Genomic DNA, 18,656 nt, shown 5'->3' with positions numbered 1-18,656 from the left:
TATATTAAATACTACATTTGGAGGTCGAGGCATACTGTCACAATTCAGTATTTGCAGTGACCATTCAGTGATGCCACACAGGCTCATTTAAAAGCTAGTTGCTGAAAAGTAAGTATTCCCCTGCTGGCTCCCCTCCGCACCCCTGGCAGATCACCCTTGCTGGGCCCAGCGTGCTCCTCCTGCAGTGCAGCCTCTCACTCCTCACCGAGCTCTCGCGGCTCTTGGCTGAGCTGACCCAGCATCATGACCACCCTTTTCCTCTCCTGGACATGTGTAAAGAGAGGGTACATTTTAGAGGCAGGTGAATCTGGACAGTAGTGTAGGCCTCTCAGTTTTTTGGTGTTTGACTATAACACTGTTTTCCTTTGTACAGTCAACAGCCTGCTCACTTACCTGCTTTGAAACTGAAGAGAACTGACACTAATTTGACTGAGAATTTCCTAGTGTACTATGCTGTGACAAAACTAGGGTTGAAAATGACTGAGCTGTCCATCAGGTGAGGTGAGCACACGTTGAAAGATGAAGGGCAGCTGGGAAAACAGAGCTTGTCCACTCTAGCACTTGATTCATTGACACCAGTAGAAGTACATGGTTAAAGCTCATTGCAGAGATGGAGTCATTTGCCAGATGCCCTGGAGAGTATGGAGGGTGGGGTGGTTAAATCCAGCAGAGGAGCCCCTGCATTGGTAAGGAGAGGGATGCATTGAGGTGCGTTAAATTCGGAGAGCAAGGCTGAGAGTCTGGGGCCATTAGAACAGAGCTGCTTGAACTTCCACCCGCAACATCTGACAGTAGAAGAAAGTGGATGTCTTTGAGGTTGTCTTTTATCTTAGAAATTTATGCAAATTGTGCATTAGGAATAATAGATCTGTTGGTATTTATATTTTTAAAAATATTGTTACATGAACCTAACTCTCAGTCTTTGGGTTAATGATTCTTCAGGAGGAGATATACCCTATTTAACCTGTTATTGGTGTCCTGGGTCCCAACTAGCACTTGCCACACAAAGCCCCATGTCCCAGGAGCCTCTCGGTCCCAGGCAAACCAAGGTGTTGTCACTGTAGTTGTGTTGCACAAGTGCACAGCTGGGGAAGCACGGTATTACTATTAAAGCTCCACCATAGAACACAGGTTAAGCTGTGAGATCCTTTTATGCTGCAGAGCTTTAGTTGCCAAAGATATAAAAGACACTACATTTATTCTGAACTCACTGGCCTGCCCAGTGCATGTTGCTTAGAAAGCCATTAAATATCACACGTCTGCTCAGAACCCCTGGGACACTAGTTCCGACTGATCCAAGTTGAGAGTTGCCAGATTTAGCAGATAAGGGAAAAGACTACCCACTTAGACTCAAATCTCAGATAAAGAGGAGGACCAGCCATGAGGAGGAAGATGTGTTGAGAGCCTGGTTCTCTGGAGGTGAGGCCATTGCACCAGCTGCATTGAGGTGAGAGGCTTCCATCTTGTTTCAGCGACTCATATTGTGGGTTTTTGTCAATTAAAGCTGAAATTAGTCCAGATACGAACTGTAAGTCACATTTCTGAACATAATAACTGAAAAACACACACAGCACTCTACCAGAAAATGATATCTTGGAAAAGACATCTGCAACACCAAGATTGATGCAATTGAGAAAATACGACACGCCTGACAGGCTCAGTTATTTTGAGTGTCCTTGTGTTGATGACAGTGCTTTTTGATCACCCACATTTCCTTTCAGTGGAAAAGCAGAGTTATCTCCCATTAGTCACCATGGAACCACACCCCTGACCCCTGACTGACTTGGGGCTTGGGCTGTGGTTTGGTCAGAGGAGAGGGCAGCTGTCTGGAACAGGAGAAGGAAACTTCCGTATTTGTGCAAATCCATTATTCTTTGAAACTGCCTAAAAGTACCATGTCATTTTTGCAAGTCACCATGGTCATTTGAGAAGATAGTGTTGGAATGAATTTTTGTGACGTCTCTACCCTAAAATATGTACACCTGCGAGGTTGGTTTGTTCAATTTCATTCAACAGACACTGCCATGTCCAGGTACTGAGGCTGCATCCAGGAACAAGTGAGACCAAACTCCCTGCCCTCAGGGAATATGTTTTCCGGTTAGAGGAGACAGATGAAAATAAGCTGTGGAAATTACTAACAGAAACCGGAAGTAACTGGAGTTGGGAAGACCTGCAGGGGGAGCTCTCTCCCCATCCCGCGGCCTCTCTTACTCCAAACAGGAAGTGGGGCGCTCTCATCTCCTGCAGGAAGCACAGCCACTCTACTACTCAGGAAGACTTCTCTCCCACCTAGCAACAGCCCAGCCAATGGGAAGCACCACAGCTCAGCCAATGAGAAATGCCATGGCCCAGCCAATGACAACCGCCAGAGCCCAACCAATGAGAAGCCGTTGCCAACCTGAACTGTTACTCTCCCCCAATGGACTTTCCTTTAGGACTGCCCCGCCCTCTTCCCTTTTCTCTATAAAAGCAGCTCCCCGGCTCGTTCTTCGCGTTTACCTATGGGTCACCATGGCAGGCTTTTCCCAAATACAGTCGTTTTGAGATAAGCTAACGGGCAAATTTGCTTTTTGAAGTTGACAAAGAAAATTATGTATTATACTAGAAAATTATACAGGACATCGTATAATAAATTCTGTAGACTCGTGTGTAGGATAAGTGTGGAGCTGAAAACTGTTTTAAAGGTGCGTACAGTACTAAAAGTGTTTACTTTCTTTGAAGGCAGTGAGAAAGGATTCTAAGAAACATAAGTAGATCACCCCATCATGCGGGTCAATCGGAGTAGAACCACCAAGAATGTCAGGGGAAAAGGACTCGCTAGTTATCCGGATACACGTACACAAACCGTGGGAAGCGGGCGGAGGCTGCAGGGCCGGCCGGAGGAGGACAGTCCCTCCACGGCCCCCTCGACCAGCGGCAGGTGCACCCATCTGAGCCCGGGGCCTGCCCAGGGTCGGGCGGAGGTCCGGGCGCCCGTCGCCTTGGGTCATTCGGGGTCACGCCGTCTCCGTCCTCCATCTCCGACCCCGAACCCCGTCCCTGTCCCCCTCGGAGGCCCCGTCCTGTGATCAGACCTTCCCGACGCCCGGACGACCTAACGGGCTGTTGAGACATTCAACCCGCGGTGGCCGCTGCTCCAGAGTCCTCTGGAACACCCGGGCCGTACAGGAGTTCGGACGTTCGGAGGCGGTGTTACCCCACAAGGCGGCTGAAGGCCCTGGTCTGGCGCATGGACACAGACCTCGGGCTCAAGGCCTGGGGCTGCCCCTCCGCGCTGCTCCCTCACAGCCACTACCCGCTCTCGCCCCTCACCGCGCATGCGCGCCCCGCGCCCCGGAAGGGCTTCTTGCCCTGGTGGCGACCCGGAAGCAGCCCCGGCGTCGGGCGGGAGGGACGAGCGTTTAGGAGGCGAGGCCAGACGGCGCAGCTGTTACCCGGACGATGGCTGGGACGGCGCTCAAGAGGCTGATGGCGGAGTACAAACGTGAGTTCGCGGCCCTCCCGGAGCCCGGTGGAGCGCGCTGAGGCCGTGGCCCCGGCCCGCCCGCCCCCGGACGCGTCAGCTTCCCAGCCGAGCCGCCCGTCGGGGCCGGCGTCCTGCTCCATCCGCCCGCTTCCCCCGGCCCGGCCCCGCGCTCCTCGTCCCGGCCCCGCGCCCTCTGCCCCCGACCCGGCGTCCCCCGGCCCGGCGCCCCTCATCCCCCGTCCCAGCCCCGCGCCCCCCGCCTCCGGCCCCCGTGCCGGCCTGCCCGCCCCCAGACGCGTCACCTCCCCCGCCGAGCCTCACGTCGAGGCCGGCGCCCTGCTCCGCCCGCCCGCGCCCCCTTTCCCATCCCCGCGCCCCTGCCCCTCGCCTCTCTCGCGCCCTTCGCCTCCGTCGCCCGCGCGCCCGCGGCGTCGGAGCTCGGGTCGTGGCGCTTCTGGGCGGGCGTCCGCGCCTGAGTTCGTGGAGGTGCGGGCTCTGCGCCGGAGGGAAGGGATTGTTCCGGAAAGTTGTGAGCCGTCGTCGAGGCTTCCGTCGCCCTGCTCTGCCAACGGCCTCCCCTCGAAAGTATAAGTAAACTTGGAAGGAGGACTCTAAAAAGTGATAGTCGGCATTACTACCTTATTAGTTTAGAAACGCTCAATTACGTTATCTGTCTCTGTAGTTTGTGTCTTTGGTCCCTTTAGTAATTTAGAGGACTTCCCAATTCTGGCCTTGCAAACATGCCATGAGAGGGAGGGGAGGAAAACCTAAATTGCTTGCTGAGAACTTAAAAGAAAAACCTGTATTAAGAGAAACAGCGCATTGTGAAGACTTTGAGGTGAAAGGTTAGATTTCGGTTTTCTCTTTAATGAGGGAACAGACTTTTTGAACAGTGCCACCTGTCCCTCTTCCTAGGTAGTGTTAAGAAAACTTCCTTAGTGCTTTCTTAGCCAGTAAGATTTCCCAGTATTTGAGGAAAACACAGGGAGGGAGGAGGACCGTGGACATACCGTGTTCCGCCGTTTTGCGGCGGAGTGCTCCCTTGGCTGAGCGGCCCTGAGAAGTTGGGGGTTTGAAAGTGTTCTGATTAGCTGGTGCAAACGAGGTGGTGGTCTGGTGTGGGGAAGAGCGGGACCTCTGGAGCCGCAGACCACGGCTCAGACCCTGCGTCGTCTTACTACCTCTCTGACCTTGACCTCGCCCTCATCCTCTGCATTTTCCTCATCTGTGAAGATTCGTGCTTACCAAGATGCCTAACGAGTATCGCTGGAGAACGTTAGCTGTTACCGTTATCATTACATTGAGGATGCTTTGAGAAGAAGGCGGAAAATAAGCCAAAATAGAGTGCAGTAAAACTACCTGGGAACTATGCATGCAGCTCAATTTCCTGGACCATATTGGTGGCACTGCACAGGGGGAGTTGATGTTTGGCATGAGCACACCCATGCAGGCTCGTTAAAAAAACCGTTTAAACAGTGCTCACCACCCAGTGTCCTTTAAAGTAGAAACAAGTTTCCGAGAGACGCTTTTGGTGGGACGGTGAGAGACTTGGTTCACTCTGAACGGAGGGTTGGGTGTGGGGGAGCTGTTGCCTCTGTCTCCTGGTGGAAACCTGGCTGAGGGGTCAGACGTATGAACACCTACCATTTCCTGCCATCCGGGTCTTTGTTTCTGTATCTGTCTGTTTAGTGCTGTTTCTAGACTGCGAGCATGTATTATTTTCTCCTTTCTATAGAGAAGGAATCTTAAGCCCCTGCGTGGGGAATTATGTTCAGGCTACTGCTTCAGTCCAGTCTTTGCGTTGTTGGATTTGTATTTCCTAGGGATATTTGCATTAGCAAAGATTATTTTTCCTTTTATTGTAGTTACAAAAGCCTCATCCATTATTTAAATCATATTGTCAATGAGTTTGCAGTAGTAAAATGTAAATAACGGTTGGTTTCCAAAGATGTATCACAGAAGTGTATTCTGTGTGTTTTATGTGTTAATTTATGAAATCCTGGAGTCTGTGTGGAAGGCAGAACTCTAAGGATGTCTCCCTAAGATTCCTGTCCCCTGGTTACTGCATCAGACACTAATCTAGGCATTGCCTTGAAGGGACTTTGGAGATGTAATCAGTAGGTTACTAAATAGCTGATCTTCGGATGGGGAGATTATCCTAGATTGTCTTGTAGGACCAATAATCACAGAGGCCCCAAAACGGGAGAGATGAGGCAAGAGGGGAGACCAAAGGCATTTGAGGTATGAGAAAGACTCCACCTGCCATGACTGGCTTTGAAGATGGAAGAGGAGCCAGGAGCTGAGAAACGTGACAGCAGTAAGGAACCTGGAACCTCAGTCCTGTAGCCTCAGGGAACCGAATTCTGCTGACAACGTGAATGGACTGGGGCAGCAGCCCTGCCAACACCTTGACTGCTGCCTTGCCAGACTCCAAGCAGAGACTCAACTGCCCCATGCTGTGCTCAGCCTTCTGACACTGGAAACTGAGATCATCAGTGGGCTGTTTGAAGCCACTGAGTTTGTGGTAGTTTGTCACATCAGCGATAGAAAAATGAATGCAGTGTGTTATCGAGGAGGGTTTTCTTACTGCTGTTGTATCCTAGTAATGTGGTAAAATTCTATTCACTGTTGCAGCATCTAGTTTGTTCTCCTGCCGTGTTTGAAGGTGGCACATCCACTGTAAAGGTAGACTTGACAGCAACAGCCTCTGTGTGGAGTGGGGTTTGGAGAGATTTGGACAGGTGTTGAGGCACACTGTGTTGTGTTTGGGAATAGTCATAGAACTTCAGAAATTTAGAGCTGGTAGGACCTTGGATATCGTTTTGTTCAGCCCTCTGATTTTACAGGAAATTCAGTAACAGAGAGGCAAAATGATTTGCCTAGATTCTTAGAACCAGAGAAAAGGAGAGCCAGGAAAAGAACCCAGATGTTTTAAGCTCATATTTTTTTCTTGATGTTTATCTTCACACCTCATCTAGCTTTTCCTAGGAGTGTCAGAGATAGACTTGGGTGTTAGTTTTCTGGGGTTGTCGTAACAAAGTCGCACAAGGCAGGTGGCTCAACACGGCAGAAGTTTAATCTGTCGCAGTCTGGAGGGCGGGAGTCCCACATCCACGTGTGGGCAGGGCCATGCTGCCTCTGCAGCTCTAGGGCAGGGTCCCTCCTTGCCTCTTCCAGCTTCCGGTGCTTGCCGCCAATGCTTGGTGTTCCTTGGCCTCTGGTAGCATAACTCCAGTCTCAGGCTCCATCTTCACATGGTCTTTTTCCCCCTTATGAAGGTATCAATCATTGATTTAGGACCCACCCTTACCCAGTATGACGTCATTGTAACTTGAATACATCTGTGAAACCCCTATTTCCAAGTAAGGTCAATTCACAAATTTGGGGGGACATTGTTCACCCCAGTACAGTATCTAATAGGAACCCCAGCTGAGCTCCTGCTCTTGCCACACCGTTGTTGCTCCCACAGTCTTCTCCTTCTTAGTTGGTGGTAGCCTCTTTCTTCCAGTTGTTTGGGCTCAAAACCTTAGATTTGTCATTGATGCCTCACTTTCTTGTATATCCACGTGTAACCTGTTGTCCTGTTTTCAGACTTTCTCCACAGTGCCGTGCTGGCCCAAGCCACTCACCTTTGGCCTGGATTACTTCGGTACAGTCCTGTGTTCTTCTGCTTCAGCTCTTCAGGTCTTGGTCCGCTTGGTTCTGTTCTTAACACAGCAGAGAGATCTTGTTAAACCCAAGTCAGATCATGTCACTCTGCCCAGGACCCTTCGTTGCGGTAAAAACCAAAGTCCTTGCTGTGACCTATCAGGCTCTGCATGCTCTGGCCCTTCTGCCTCTCTGACCTCATCTGCTCTACCCTGGCACTCTCCCTCCAGCCCCACTGACTCGTTGTTGGCACACTCCTCTCGGCGCGTGGGCACTTCCTTTGCCTGGACATCTTCATCACTTGTGCTCTGCTCCCTGGAGAAGCCTTCCTTGAGCCACCAGACTCAGCCTGTCCTCCCTGGTACTGTCATCATTCCCTGTCATTAACCTGTTTTAGCTATTTAAAACATTTTTTATTGTGAAGTGTATTATATATGTAAAAGTATATAAAAGGTATATGTTTAGGTGAAATAGTAAAATGAATGTCTGTACCTGTGACACCTGGCTTGAGAAATAGAACATTAGCAATAACTTAGAAATCTTGTGCTGCTTCGTGTCACCACCAGAAGTTCCTGCTACTGAATTTTGTGTAAATTGTTCTTTTCCTTTTCTTTGTAGTTTCGCCATATTGTTTGCTTTTGCCTGTCTTTGTCGTTAGCAGAAGTGGAATTGCACAGCATGTGTTCTGCAGATTGTCTCCTGCTCAGCGCTGGTTCTCTGAGATTCGTTTGTGTTGAAGCATATAGCTGTAGTTCGTTTTCACTGCTGAGTGAGTTCATTTTATGAATAAGCCAAAATTTATCCTTTACATTGCTGATGGGCATTTAGGTTATTTCCAGTCTTTGATTCTTATACAGATAGTGCTGCTGTGGACATTTCTAGTGCGCATGTGCAAGGTGTATCCCTGGGGTGTGCTGTGGAGTCTGGGAGCACTCACATGGTCAGCTTTACTGCATGATGCCAAGCTGGTTTCCGGTGTGGGTGTTCTTGTGTATATTGCTTTGAATGTTCACTAACACTTTGGTGTTGTGCAAGGTCTATTTTACCAACCCAATGGTTGTGACAGGGTTCCTCATGGTTTTAGTTTGTACATCATGATTATGGATGAAGTTGAGCATCCTGTCATATTTATAGTTTTTTCTTTGTGAAATGTCTGTTCATGTCTTTTACCAAATTTCCATAGGGTGGTTTGTCATTCTTATTGGTTTGGAGGAGTTCTTTATAAATTTCCTATCCCTTTGTATATCCCTACTCCTTTGTTGGTTACACGTGCTACAAGTATTTTATCCTGGTTTGTGCTTTGTCTTTTTAGCCTTTGGTGTGTTTTTTTCTAGCTACCTTTATTAAAAAGGCAGTTTTACTGGGGTGCAGTTGGCATAGCATCAGCTGACGTACTTCGTGTGCAGTTTGATGAGTTTTGATGTGCGTACACACCCACGAAGCCCTGCCCACACTGGGGATGATGAGTGGAACCATGGCCTCCGAAGTCTCCTCCTGCCTCTCTGTCATCCAGCTCTCCCGTCTCCCTCCTGCAGCCCAGGGTCCCAGGCAAGGACTCAGCTGCTTTCAGTCACTATAGGTTGTTTTGGATTTTCTTTGTCAGACTTCTTTCTTTCAGCATAATTATATTGCAATTTGTCCGTTTGTTGCTTGTATCAGTGGTTCATTCCTTTTCCTTGCAGGCTAGCATTCCCTGTATAATTTTTAAAGAAAAAGCCAAACTGTTTTCCCAAAAGGTTGTACCATTTTACAGTTCTACCAGCAGTATATTGAGACCCATGGCTCTACTCTCTTGCCCACATTTGGTATGGTCAGTTTTTACATTTTTCGCCATTCTGTTGGTTGTGTAGTGTTATCTCATTGTAGTTTTAATTCACATTCTGTAATGACCAGTGATGTTGAGTATCATTTCATGTGTTTATATACCATCAGTGTATCTTTTTTGATGAAGTATCTTGAGTCTTTTGCTTTTTTTTTTTTTTTTTTCTTGGTGAGGAAGATTGGTCCTGAGCTGACATCCGTTGCTAATCTTCTACTTTTTGCTGAGGAGGAAGATTGTCGCTGAGCTAACATTGGTGCCCATCTTCCTCTATTCTGTGTGTGGGATGTCACCACAAAATGGCTTGTTGAGCAGTCCATAGGTCTGCACCCAGGATCCAAACCTGCAAACCCCCAGCCGCCAAAGCGGAGTGCACAGACTTAACCACTGTGCCACAGGGCTGGCTCCAATTTTTGCTCATTTTTCAATTGTTTATTGTTTTCTTATTAAGTTGAAAGAGTTCTTTATATAATGTAGATACAAGTCCTTTGTTGAATGTTTGTAAATATTTTCCCTGAGACTGCTTCCTTTTTTTTTGTGGTAAAAAACTCATAATTTTACCCTCTTAAGTTTGAATTCTACATTACGGTATTGTTAAGGATATGCATATTGTTGTACAGATCTCTAGGACTCTTTGATTTTGCGTGACTGAAACTCTGTATCCACTGAACAACTCCTGAGGCTTGCCTTTTAATTTTCATAACAGTGCCTCTTAAAGAGCAGAGTGTTTTTTAAAAATCTCCATGAAGTCCAACTTATTGACTTTTAAAATATTTCTTGCCTTCTGTGTTCTGTCTAAGCAATCATTGCCTCACACAAGATCACTAAGATTTTCTCCTATGAGTTCTTGGTGTTTTACAGTTTTAGCTCTTACGTTTAGCTCTGTGATCTGTATCAAGTGAAGTTTTGTGTATGGTGTGAGATAAAGGTCAAGGTTTATTTGCACATTATTTGCAAATGGCCACCCGGGTGTTTGAGCACTATGAGTTTGCTCGGGCTGCCAGCACAAAGTACCACGGACTGGGAGGCTTAAGAAACAGATTATTTTCTCACAGTTGGAGATCAAGGTCTCGGCAGGGTTGGTTTTTCCTGAGGCCTCTCTCCTTGGCTTGTAGACTGGAGTCTTCTCTCTGTGTGTGTGTCTGTGTCCTGATCTCCTCTTTTTATAAGAGCACCGGTCACATTGGATTAGGACCCACCCTAGGGACCTCATTTAACCTGAATCAGCTCTTTAAAGACGCTAGTTACGCCCTTTTCTCCACTTTGCTTTTTTTCATTTGGTGTGTCCTGGAGTTCATTCTGTACTAGTACATCGAGGCATCCATTGTTCCTTTTCACAGCTGCACAATGTTCTGTTAGTAGGTGGATTGTGATCTGCCTGGCCCCTTACTGATGGACACTTGGGTCATTTCTAGTTTTTTGCTATTACTAATAGTCCTGATGTGAATAGCCTTATCTATGTGTCTTCTCTCATTTTTACCAGTGTGCCTGTGGGATAGATTCTGAGAAATGGGATTTCTGAGTCACAGGTTAAATTTATATTTCATTTTGTGTGGTGGCTATTTTTTAAGCCACTAAAAAGACCCAAAATCTTTTTTTTCAGATTGGCACCTGAGCTAACCTCTGTTGCCAATCTTTTTTTTTTCTTTTCTTCTTCTTCCCAAAGCCCCCCAGCACATAGTTGTACATTCCAGTTGTAGGTCCTTCTGGTTGTGCTGTGGAGGATGCTGCCTCAGCGTAGCTTGATAAGTTGTGCCAAGGTGTGCCCAGGATCCGAACTGGAAAAACCCTGGGCTGTCGAAGTGGAGCACGTGAAGCTAACCCCTTGGCCACAGGGCTGGCCCCCCAAAAATGTTTTTAGCAAGCTAACATTGTCAAGGAATCAGTGGCAAAGAATGATCTTTGCAATGTTCTCTGATGTTAATAGTTTATTTCTCTTTTTGAAATTATTTTTATCAGTGAACATGACAGTTCATATGGTTTTGTGTGTGTGTGTGTGTTTGTGTGTGTTTGGAAACAAAAGACAAGGAAAGAGTGTAGTCCAGAAACCTTCCCTCCGTCTGGAGAACTTGGCTCTTGTAATTATTCACTGACCAGTAGGTGCCGCTGTTGAGTAAGGCTGCTGGCTGTGGGATGGTTCTCCAGCGGCAAGGTTTAGACTCCCCTTTGCCTCTACCTAAATGGAGGTTGTCACAGAAGGAAGTTCTGCGTGAGATCTCCAGAAATGAAGAATAAAGCCAGCTCTTTTTTTGTATGTGAGGAAGATTGGCCCCGAGCTAACATCTTTGCCAGTCTTCCTCTATTTTGTGTGGAATACCACCACAGCATGGCTTGATGAGCAGTATATAGGTCCACGCCTGGGAGCCGAACCTGCAAACCCTGGGCCACCAAAGCAGAGCGTGCGAACTTAACCAACACGTCACCTGGCCTGCCTCGAAAGCGAGCTCTTTTTGGTGTAAGCTCCTCCTCAGGGTTCCAGGAAAATGATTGATGTAACTCTTGTCTCTTTGGCGTTAGGCATCCTACTCCCTTTCCTACTGACATTGTGCCCCCTCCCCTTAGCAGTTGAGAGTTCATCTGCCTTACTCTGTGTGGTTTTCTTTTTCTTATAATAAGGAGATGTGACTTCAGACACAAAAACCGGAGTAGATGTCAGATGACTGGGTGTATAAAGCCTGGTGTGCTGGTCCGGGGGTTACCTCCCCCAGTCTACTACTGTGAAGAGACACAGAGGGACTGAGACAGTTAGCGTCTGTCTCGCCAAATCCAGGGGTCTCAGCCTGCCTGGCTCTTGATCTCGCTGGCACTTGATTCCTCCCTTGAAGTTTTTTTGTCTTTTTTTTTTTTTTGCAGGGAAAGATTTCTCCTGAGCTAATATTGGTTGCCAATCTTCCTGGTTTATTTTTTCCTCCCCAAAGCCCAATGCCTGCTTTATATGCTAGTTGTAAGTCTTTCTAGTTCTTCTGTGTGAGCCTCTGCCACAGCAGGGCAGCTGACAGACAGGCGGTGTGGTTCCGTGACTGGGAAATGAACCGGGGCCACTGAATCAGTGAGAGTGCTGAACTTGAACCACTAGGCCGTCAGGGCCAGCCCCCCTCCTTCAAGTGTTTAATGCACTTGGCTTTGGGGACTGACACTCATTTGTTCTGCTTCACTGGCCTCTGTTTAATGTCTCTCGCTGTCTCTTTCTCTTCCCACTTCCATGTTAGCACACCCTCGACAGCAGACTCGGCTCTCCTCTGTGCCTTTACTTGTCTGTTCCCTGCGTCAGGTGTTGTTGGCATTTGAGTGAAATAGTTTTTCCTCGTGTAGCACTTGTTTATGACAGAACGTTAAGCATTCCTGGTCCCTTCCTACTGAATGGCAGTGGTATTCCCCAGTCATTGTGAAAACCCAAAAACGGCACCGTGTATGTCTGAATGTTCCCTGAGATACACTGCTCTAGAGAGGCCCGTCACTCCCCTGGGGTTCCGTACGCTCCCTATGCGGATAACACCGGAACTTCTATCTCCAACGTCTCTCTCTCCCTTGAGCTTCAGACTCATTTCTCCAGCCGCCTGCCCAGCCTCTCTCTTTGTCTGTTTACTAGCCGTCTCAACCTTAGTATGTTTAAATTAGAACTCCTACTTTCTCTCTCAAACCTCTTCCTTCCCCCTTTCCATCCCAGTGATAGTGCCACCATTCACTCAGTCGTTTGGGCCAGAAACCCAGAAGCATTCTTGTTTCTCCTCACATAGCACACCCGCTTCATCAGCGAGCCCTCCATCTCCACCTACACAACAGAGCTCCGCTTTCACCATCCCTTACTAATTCTCTGGTTACCGCTCTGGTTCAGGCCACCGTCTGCCCTGCCTGGACTGTTGCAGTAACAACTTTTAACACTGTTTATTAGCTTGAAATAGAAGTGGCATAAAGAAAAGTGCAAAGAAAGACATGTTCAGCTCAGTGAGTTCTCACAGAGCGTGTCATCACCCAGGGTAAGCAAGAAGGCCACCAGCTTGCCAGAACCCTCGAGTGGGGAACCCCCCAAAAGTAGCTCTTCCTCCCAGGATAATCCCCTCCTTGCTTTGCTTAGTTTTTCCACCAAAGCATTCATTCTTAAGCACTCTAGTGTAGCTTTGCCTGTTTTTTGAGGCAGTGTAATCGATCTGTAAATGTAATCATGTATTGTGAATTCTATATTGTGTATATATGTGTGTGTGTATTCTATTTTGTGTGTGTGTATATATATACATATTGTGTGTTATATGTCATGTTCATATTGTGTAGGCCTGGCTTTTGCACAGTGATGTGTGGTGTGTAGCTGTACATCATTTGTTTCCATTTTTGTTTTATTGTATGAATATACCACAATTTAGTGTTCTCTTCTACTATTGATAGATATTTGATGGTTCCCATTTGTTGACTGTTATGAATAATGCTGCTGTAAATATATAACATATCACGATGGGGTATTATTCAGCCATAAAAAAAAAGGAAATCTTGCCATTTACGACAGCATGGATGAACCTTGAGGGCATTATGCTAAGCAGAATAAGTTAGGGAAAGATAAATACCGTGTGATCTCACTTATATGCGAAATCTTAAAAAAATAAAGCAACTCATAGATACAGAGAACAGGTTGGTGGTTGCCATGGTGGGGTAGATGAAATGGATGAGGGTGGTCACAGGGTACAAACTTCCAATTATGAAATAAATAAGTCCTGGGGATGTCATTTACAGCATGGTGACTATAGTTAACAATACTGTATTGCATACTTGAAAGTTGCTAAGAGAGTAGATCTTAAAAGTCCTCACAGCAAGGGGTCATCATTTTGCAATATATGCAAATGTTGAATCACTATGTTATACACCTGAAACTAATATAATGTTACATGTCAATTATATCTCAATTAAAAAAAAAGAACCCACCTCCAGTATCACCTCCACAGCAAGGCCTTTCTTGGCCTCCTCGGCCACGTCTGTCTGTCAAGTTTTTCACTATAGTCATCAGGCTTCTGAAACTATCCTTTTATTTATATGTTTCCTTGTTTGTTACCTGTCTTCCTTCGCTAGAACTGAAGCTCGTTGAAGGCAGAGACCTTGTCTTTCTCTTTCGTCACTGCATCTGTACCGCCTAGAATAGTGCTTGGCAGAGAAGAAGTGTAATTGATATTTGTTAATTGGTATTTGATTAGTGGTTGGCTGCTTCTAGTTGTGTTGACCAAGTAGGGGTGCTCAAGCCACTTCCCCATGGCTTTGTGTAGCTCCTCAAATCTTTAGATATGACCAAGAAGCAAATGTAAAGAGAAAAAATACCACCTGAAATTGAATGATTTTGTGATTAGAATTTTCACTGTGTACTTTTCAATACGTAAAATTGGATAGCAAAATAGAGATGCATGACACAATTTTTTTTTTAATGACACACTTTTAAACTGCCAGTTAGAACAATATTTTCACGGTGACAGTGAAATATTTAAGTTGTCTTTTGTTTATGAGATTTAGGGTCATCGTGGCCCTTAATCAGTGATACTGCTGAATCCTCCCTTTTGCCCTTGCTTAAGCTTTTGTGCTTGATCTAAGCCTACTGTCTCTCTCTGTCTCTTTAGGGAGAATGCCTAATGTCACAGTATCAAATGCCGTAATTACATCTAGTGACATTTTACCTGCTCTTTCCCCATACTTTTCTAGAGGTCAGTTCACAGGAGGATTGTTGAAATTTGTTATAAGTTGCTCTGTACCGAAACCTGTTGCTTGCTACCTAGAATCTGAAGCTCTTCTAAGTGATGACATCAGCAAGTAAAAAAAAAAAGATTCTTAGATATCTCTTGGTGCGTATGGGTGTGCACATTTCTGAGAGGAATTGCTGGGTCATAGGAGATAGCAGCAACCTCGTTTCCGGAGTGGTTGTACCAATTTGTATTCCTGCCAGCACTGTATTTCTGTGGCTTTTTGTCTGTGTGGACACTTGCTATTGTCAGTCTTCTCAACTTTGATTACTAGATTATTCTGGGTGGGGGTGGTGCTATCTCATTGTGCTTTTAGTTTGCATTTCCCTACAGTTAATGAGGTTGAACACCTTGTCAAATGTTTATTGGCTACTTAGATACCTTTTTTTGTGTGACGTGCATATTGAAGTCTTGTGCTTGTTTTTCTTTTGGGTTGTTTATGTATTTTTATTGATGTGTAGGGCGTTCTTTAGAAGTTTGGGTATTAGCCCTTTGTTGGTTATATCTGTTGGAAATATCTTCTTCCTCTCTGGAGCTTACCTTTTCATCCTCTTAAAGATATCTTTTGAATATTTTTTTAAAAAGGGATGTCTTTTGATGTGGGAAGCTCTTAATTTCAGTGTTCTTAATTTTATCAGTCTTTTCCTCTATGGTTAGTGCTTTTTGGTTATTAACTTTATGTCAGTGCTATTTAGGAAGTCTTTATATTGAGAGCATGAAACTATTCTCCTATACTGTCCTCTAGGAGATTGTTTCGTATTTCATAAAACAACTGAAATTAATTTTGAGGGGGAGTCAGCTTTATTGAGATAAAATTTACACACAATAAAATGTGCCAGTTTCTAATGTACCATTCTTTGAGCTTTGACAAGTGTGTCCTGTTGTATAGCCATCTACACAACCATGATACAGAACATTTCCATCACCCCAGAAAATTCCTTTTGCCTTTTGCAGCCCCCTCCCACTTCCCCTTGGCCCCCAGCCTCTGGCAACATCTGATTTGCTTTCTTTTACTATAGTTTCTCTTCTTCTAGAGTATCATATAAATACAATCATAGAAGGGAGCCTTTTGCGGCAGGTGTCTTTCACTTGGCTAGTGCTTTGAGAGTCCCCTGTGGTGTTGTGTGGGCCATGTGGGTCGGTGGTTTGGTGGTTTGCTCCCTTCCTTTGCTGAGTAGTGTTGTTCCTATGGATGGATCACACCGCGTTCATTTACCTTGGCTGGACACTTGGGTTGTTTCCAGGGTGGGGCTGTTAGAAGTAAAGTTGCTGTGGACATTGGTGTGAGTCTCTGGGGACATGAGTTTTCATTTCTCTTGGGTGGATATCCACTAGCACAATTGCTAGGTCTCTGGGTAAGTGTGTGTTTAAACTGTTTTTGTTAGAAACCGTCAAACTGTTTACCAGAGGGTAACCAAACCGTTTTCCATTTCCACTAGTGATCCAGGAAAGATCCAGTTGCTAAACCTGTCAACAGTTAGTATTGCCAGTCTTTTTAATTTTAGCTATTCTTTTCTGACTAAATAAAGATATTTTTACTGACACAGATGTATAGCTATCTATTTTTTTGTGGTTTTTTCATTTCCCTTGTGACTCACAAGGTGGAGCATCATTTGATGTGTTTACTTGCCTCCATATCTTCTTTGGTGATGGGTCTCTTCAAATGTTTTGCCCTGTTTAGAAAAGCTATACTTGACCTCTATTTCTCCTTCACTCTCACACTACTACCACACTCACAACACTGCTGACATCACGTGTGTGGGGATTTGTCTCACATTAAGCTGTTCCAAGACACCAGCTGGGTGTCATACAATTTAACTCAATTCTGATACTCTACCTGGAGTAAGCATCAGATCCCACAGGTTAAGGGCTCAGTCCCACAAGACTGCCTCCTCCCCCTTCAGATGCCAGTTACGAGTCCACGTTGTCACCTGTGCTTCTTACTGATGGGTTAGAAATCGGAGGTCCCCTGACCCCCTCCTTGTGTTGGATTAATTTGCTGGAGTGGCTCAGAGACTCAGGAAAACAGTTTACCAGTTTATTGTAAAAGGATATGTTAAAGAATACAGATGAACATCCAGATGAAAGAGATGAGTAGGGCGAGGTGTCAGGGAATGGGTGCCCGCTCTGCATGCGCCACTCTCCCAGCACCTCCGCGTCTTCACCAACCTGGAAGCTCCTCAGACCCCATCCGATTGGGATCTTATGGAGCTTTCCTCACGTAGGCATGATCAATCACTAATTCTCTTTCCAGCCCCTCTCCCCTTTCTGGAGAATGGCAGGGTGAGGCTGAAAATTCCAAGCTTCTGATCATGGCTTGGTCTTTCTGGTGAGCAGCCTCCATCTGGGAGGCCATCAAGAATCACCTCGTTGGGACAAAGGATGCCCCTATCACCTGGGAAATTACAGGGATTTAGGAGCCCCGTGGAAGGAACTAGGGTCAGAGACCGAATATTAGAACAAAAGATGCTCCTAGTGCTCTGATAACTTAGGAAATTACAAAGGTTTTTAGGAGCTCTGTGCCAGGAACTGGGGGCAGAGACCAATAAATGTATTTTCTATTATTTCACATGCCCCTTTCCCCCTTTTTTCTTATATATTTTGATTTTTGTATGCACTGTGAGATAGGGGAAAAGTTTTATTTTTTTGGCTTTGAAGATGAGCATCATTTGTGGAAAAGACTGTCCTTTGCCTCTGTTCTGTAGGGCTGCCTTCATGGGAAGTTAAGGGTCTGTCTTTGCATTGGTGTGCTGATGAGCACGCTCTCTTCTGTTCCACTTGTCTGTTTAACTTTGTGCCAGTGTCTCACTGCCGTAATCCATATAGCTTTATAATAAGTCTTGATAGCCTTTTTCTTGGAGTTCTCAGTTTATTCTTTCTAAAAAATGTTTTGGCTCTTCTCAGTTGTTTGCATTTTCGTATATCTTTTAGAATCATCTTGTCAAATTCAAACAAAATCTGTTGGGATTTTGGCTGGGGTTGTATTGAATCCATAGATTCAGTTTGAGGAGGATTGATAACTTTAAAATATTGAGTTTTTAATCCATGAACGTGATATAATCTCCATTTATTAAAGTCTTTTTAAACTTTTTGTTAATAGTATTTTCTGTTCTGTTGCAGATCTTGCACATCTTTTAAAAACTTATTTGTACGTGTTTCCCATTGTAATTGGTACCTTTTTTAGACTTTCCTTATCTACCTTGCTAATATATAGAAATAACAGTTCAGTTATATTTATTGACCTCGCATTCAGCAAGGCAAGTTCACCCTTTCTCATAGTTTACTGTATCTTTAGATCCTCTTGGACTTTCTATGTGTGTAAGCATAGCATCTGGGAATAATGAAATTTTATTTCTTCTTTTCCAACCCTTAGGCCTTGTATTTACTTGGCAAGGATTTGTTACTTTTATTTCTCTTCAAAGAGTCAACTTCTGTGGTTCATGGATTTGCATGTTTCTGAGTATTTTTGTGTTCCCCTGACACCCAGCCCCACGGGGAAAGCATTTGGGGCCTGACTCCCATGTTGCCACCCTCCTTGCCCGTGACTTTTTTTAACTTCCGCTCTTCACCTCGCCAAATTTGTCCACAGGTTTGGTTTCATTTTGGAGCCTCCTGAATAAAAAATCAGGAGGCTAAGAATTGAAATGATACTTAGTGTCAGCTTCCAAGTGGCCGAGCTGGGACTCAGGTCTTTCAGCAACCACTGATCTTCTTAAATTGCTGAGAAATGATGCTGCTGACTTGTTTCCTGTTATTTTTATTCTCAGTGCTGAAGTCTGACGTTCTGCAGAATGTCACCTCTGGGGGATTTGCTCACAGATTTGGCAGTGGTATTGGAGATGGACAGCTAGCCTGTACTGTGATAAATGTATTTGACAATAGCAGGCTTGAGAAACCTCAGGCGGGTTCATAGCTCTAGTCAGTCACATTCAGAAAGGTTTGTGCCAGCTCTCAAAGGGACAGGAAATGCCATTCAGTTGGAAAATAGTATACTGTGTTTGATTTTATGAGC

At 45.5% G+C, this 18,656-nt stretch overlaps 1 protein-coding gene across 4 annotated transcripts in view; it reads left to right on the top strand.

Moving 5' to 3' along the window:
• The first annotated feature begins 3,333 nt into the window (after nt 1–3,333).
• Nucleotides 3,334–18,656, top strand: part of UBE2G2 (ubiquitin conjugating enzyme E2 G2) — a 35,496-nt gene continuing 20,173 nt past the window's right edge. The window contains exon 1 of one of the 4 annotated variants that reach the window (XM_014859785.3): nt 3,334–3,484. In XM_014859785.3, coding sequence (XP_014715271.1) covers nt 3,442–3,484 — 43 coding nt within the window. In that variant the 5' untranslated portion in view covers nt 3,334–3,441. Of the gene's footprint in view, nt 3,485–7,350; nt 7,476–18,409; nt 18,582–18,656 lie in introns of those variants that run through there. The other 3 variants (XM_070488988.1, XM_070488987.1, XM_070488989.1) reach the window with 3 other exon arrangements.

The sequence above is a fragment of the Equus asinus genome, chromosome 18 (genome assembly GCF_041296235.1).
Source record: "Equus asinus isolate D_3611 breed Donkey chromosome 18, EquAss-T2T_v2, whole genome shotgun sequence".
Taxonomy (NCBI): domain Eukaryota; kingdom Metazoa; phylum Chordata; class Mammalia; order Perissodactyla; family Equidae; genus Equus; species Equus asinus.
The sequence above is the reverse complement of the archived record's forward strand: the minus strand, read 5'-3'. Positions and strand labels throughout refer to the sequence as shown.